Source organism: Corylus avellana, chromosome ca3 (genome assembly GCF_901000735.1).
Source record: "Corylus avellana chromosome ca3, CavTom2PMs-1.0".
Classification (NCBI taxonomy): Eukaryota; Viridiplantae; Streptophyta; class Magnoliopsida; order Fagales; family Betulaceae; genus Corylus; species Corylus avellana.
This window is the reverse complement of record NC_081543.1, coordinates 35,859,893-35,863,451: the sequence shown is the minus strand read 5'-3', so window position 1 is coordinate 35,863,451 and position 3,559 is coordinate 35,859,893. Positions and strand designations below refer to the sequence as shown.

At 38.5% G+C, this 3,559-nt stretch overlaps 2 protein-coding genes across 2 annotated transcripts; both read right to left on the bottom strand.

Annotated features, from left to right (window-relative positions):
• Nucleotides 1-13: 13 nt before the first annotated feature.
• LOC132173751 (G-type lectin S-receptor-like serine/threonine-protein kinase At4g27290) lies at nucleotides 14-2,801 on the bottom strand. The gene is made up of 5 exons (XM_059585345.1): nucleotides 1,949-2,801; nucleotides 1,720-1,839; nucleotides 955-1,112; nucleotides 642-852; nucleotides 14-546 (listed from the first exon to the last, which is right to left on the bottom strand). The coding sequence occupies exons 1-5, from the start codon at nucleotides 2,757-2,759 to the stop codon at nucleotides 392-394; spliced, it is 1,455 nt and encodes a 484-aa protein (XP_059441328.1). The 5' UTR covers nucleotides 2,760-2,801; the 3' UTR covers nucleotides 14-391.
• Nucleotides 2,792-3,559, bottom strand: LOC132174521 (G-type lectin S-receptor-like serine/threonine-protein kinase At4g27290; the record flags this gene model as incomplete). The annotated part of the gene is made up of 1 exon (XM_059586163.1): nucleotides 2,792-3,559. A coding segment is annotated over exon 1 (483 nt), but the record flags the coding sequence as incomplete, so codon positions are not given.

The window sequence follows — 3,559 nt, the reverse complement described above, 5'->3', positions numbered from 1 at the left end:
ATTTTTGTTTTAGGCTTTTAGTAAAAAATGTTTGAGATTTGTTTAGGTAAGAATGTTTTAGTAAAAATGTTCATTATTCTTTAGGTTTTAGGATAATTTTGGGTGTTCCGTTTGTCTTTTTTTTTTTTGAGTATTTTTTTTTTTTAGGGTTCTAGTAAAAAATGTTTGAGATTTGTTTAGGTAAGAATGTTTTAGTAAAAATGTTCATTGTTCTTTAGGTTTTAGGTTAATTTTGGGTGTTCAGATAAGAGACTAACATGGATGCAACGCAGAACTTCAGATGGCTGAGAGTGTGAGTCCTCTAAGCAAGCATCCATCAATTCCAAAGGTTTCCCTTCTTTCCACAGTTTCCAGGCCTAAAAGTAGTCAAACTTATTTGTCATCGGTTGGTCTAACTGTTAGAATTTAGGATTCTCATATTCGGTTTGATATCTCTATGTATGATCCTCAATCTGTAATCTTCGTGAAGATAGAGAAGTCCCCTTGCAATCCCACCAATAATATGGAAGCGCTTAGGCCAATCTAGTAGTTGACCTCTTGTTTGATCTGACAAGTTTCTAATTCAAGTTAATTAAACTTTCTCAAAGTTCCTCAACCAGAAAGCAAAAAACTATATATGTTAAATTCTGAGGGAGACATACCAAAAATGAAAAAGTCCAAGCTCTTGTTCAGCATGTGCTCATAGACCAACATTTTCTCTTCTACCTGAATGCAACAACCAAGAAGCTTTACTAGATTTCGGTGCTGAAGCTTAGCAATCAATAATTCTTCATTTTTGAACTCCTTCACTCCCTGTCCAGAACTCCTTGAAAGCCTCTTTACAGCAATTTCTTGTCCATCTACTAGTAAACCCTGAAAATTACCATTTGCAAACAGAATTTTAAAAATCTGAATAAAACAAGTGCTTCCTTGATACTTATTGTTCGTATTCCAGTTTATTGCAGATTAATTTACCTTGTAAATGGATCCAAAACCACCTTCTCCAAGCTTGTTGTCGATTGAAAAGTTATTAGTGGCTTTAGTTATTGTGGAAAGGTCAAAAAATTGGATATCCATGTCTTCTTCTTGGCCTTGATCGTTCAGACCAATTTTTCTACTTTTCTCCATTTCCTCTAAAATAGGCAAACAAAAAATTCAAAATGGGCTTCACTTAAGAACTAGAAATGAGAAGGGAAGCAAAATTGAACACTAGGACTTGATCCATATTACTCCTAAATGCACATTCTTTTCCCAAAAAGAAACTTAATTTCCTACTTGGACGATGCTACACAAAGGAATACAATTACAAATTACATATATATATATACTCAACAATGATATAGGTTGGTGTGCCATGTCGATTTGCCTACACAATGCACCTTTTTGCCCTTATTACAGAAAGCATCTGTCATAAACCTTTGCTCATTATCCTTGTCCATACCTACACTTTATACCTTTTAGGAAGCTTTATTCTTTGGAGAGTTCTTTCAATGAGATCATAATATATATAACATATTAGAACACCATTTAACCCAAAAGTTTAAGATAACGAATGTGCCCCAATAATGTATAATAAGCACACACCCTTATGTATTTTTTTTCAATGTGAAACTTAATCTTTTTACGCTCACACAAGCGACTCTGATTGCATTGAGATTAAAGTCAGAGAACAAAGATCATTCTAAGTACCAAAAGACATTATCAACATGTTCTAGAAAGGTGGTTAGTAAGTAATGTTACCTTTTAACTTTGTCCTGCTTCTGCGAATGTATTTGCTAGCTAAGATCATCACAGAAACAATTATAACGGAACCTACAGATAATGCTGCTATCTTGATCTTTTCAGTATCATCTTTCATCTCTTGGTGGTGGATATTCATGAAACAGCAAATAAGAAATAGTTAAGTCGCATCATATAAAATACTTCAATTTTGACTGTAACTTCAATGCCAATATTGATCATATTATACCTAACAGATCTGAAGCAGCCATTCGAATGTAAAGATCCTGCCCAGATTCTGGAAATTCTCTGATGTCAATTAGATCACCAAACCAGATGGCGCAGCCACTACCTCCTCCTCTGATATCTGAGTTTGCATAAGCCATACAGGAGCAGTTGTCCAAGCATTTTGCCCTGCATTCCTTCAGATTCATACTTTCGTTGAGCCATGTATGGGTGGTATCTGGGAGTTTCAAGCCAACAAATCTGACAAATCCATGATTATGTTTATCATGGCAGCTCAACGGTTGGCTGCGTACACAGCCTTGAGACCAATCCATTAATTCCCATTTCTCTTGTGATTTGGGCTTGAATCCTTTCAAACATTGGCAGACAGGAGATTCATTGATGATACAATTGCCATAGGCGCCACAAAGCCCATAATCGTCGCAGTAGTCTGTAGGCGATGTTGCGTAGATTATCCAAGTCTCCTCTGCTTCTATCCATATCTCACGTTGAAACACATCGTGACTCTGGTTCAGAATTACTCTGGAGATAACAGAGTTATTTTTCAGAGTGTATATGAAGTAATGCTCGTTGTCATTGTCGACAAGCTTGAAATCAAAAACTGGATTTGTCTTCAAATCTGGAGAACCGCTAACTCCGACGCCGTTTGATGGGCCGGTGCGGTAGTATATCTGTGAGCCTCGCCACAAAACACCCTCAGGGTAGTTAGTCAGAGCAAGCCCCCAAACCAAGTGTCCTGGAGATGGATCGTCTGAGCTCTTCCACGACGTTAGACGCCGGTTCAGACCGCTCTTTGAATCCCATCCTACCTTCATATCTGGTAGCAATGTATCAGATGGGTAATCAAAGCTCTGCCACAAATATCAGATGGGTAATCAAAGCTCTGCCACAAATAGTTGTCTGAATTTCCATCTTTCCCATCATCTCTCAAGACAAGATTTCCCGAATCTAGGAGTTGCAACACTGGATTCTGAGGCTGTTTCGAAGAGTTTGTAGACCAAACAACCGTCTTGCTGCTGTCGAGGAGGAGAACATTGCCCCTGCCGTTTATTGCCAAAATCCCAGATGAGTCATTGATTGGGTTAACCCGGTTTGCAACCCAAACGACAGCTGTATCTGGGATTTTCTTGTACCAAATTCCCAAGTAACGACTCTTGGAACTCCCGGGACTGAAGAAACCAAGTTCAAAGCTTCCGTCTTTGGAAACTAAGGTTCTGCCATCAGTGACAGTTTGTGATCGAGTAATGCTGTCAACTGCTAAGGAGATTTGGAAGCAGAAAAAGACCAAGTTAAGAACAATAAACGTAAAGGGAAGAGTACTACTTTCCATTGATTTGCAGATCTAGATCTCTCTGCCTTCCAAGTTACAAGTTCTCCATAGACACCTAGTAGTTGAGGATTTACAAGGTAAAGGACACAACCTGAACGACGCGGTTGCCAACTTTTAATGCATGTACGTATTTCATATGAAAAAGGCGTAACTTTACGATGTAGGACCGCAAGCACCCCTTTTGGGTGCAAACAGGGGACTCACACCGCTCGAGTGCTGCTTGACGGGTGCTCCAATTGAGTGGCCAATTTTGACGATTTTTCAACTTAATTTGTGTTGATTGAG

Bases quoted from the DNA above. Each gene is read 5' to 3' on its own strand.
- LOC132173751 (XM_059585345.1), bottom strand. From the start codon at position 2,759: ATGAAGGTAGGATGGGATTCAAAGAGCGGTCTGAACCGGCGTCTAACG. The intron at 1,113-1,719 runs GTAACATTACTT...TGCCTATTTTAG, and splicing joins AAGCAGGACAAAGTTAAAAG to AGGAAATGGAGAAAAGTAGA. The intron at 547-641 runs GTATGTCTCCCT...GAAACTTGTCAG, and splicing joins CTTGGACTTTTTCATTTTTG to ATCAAACAAGAGGTCAACTA.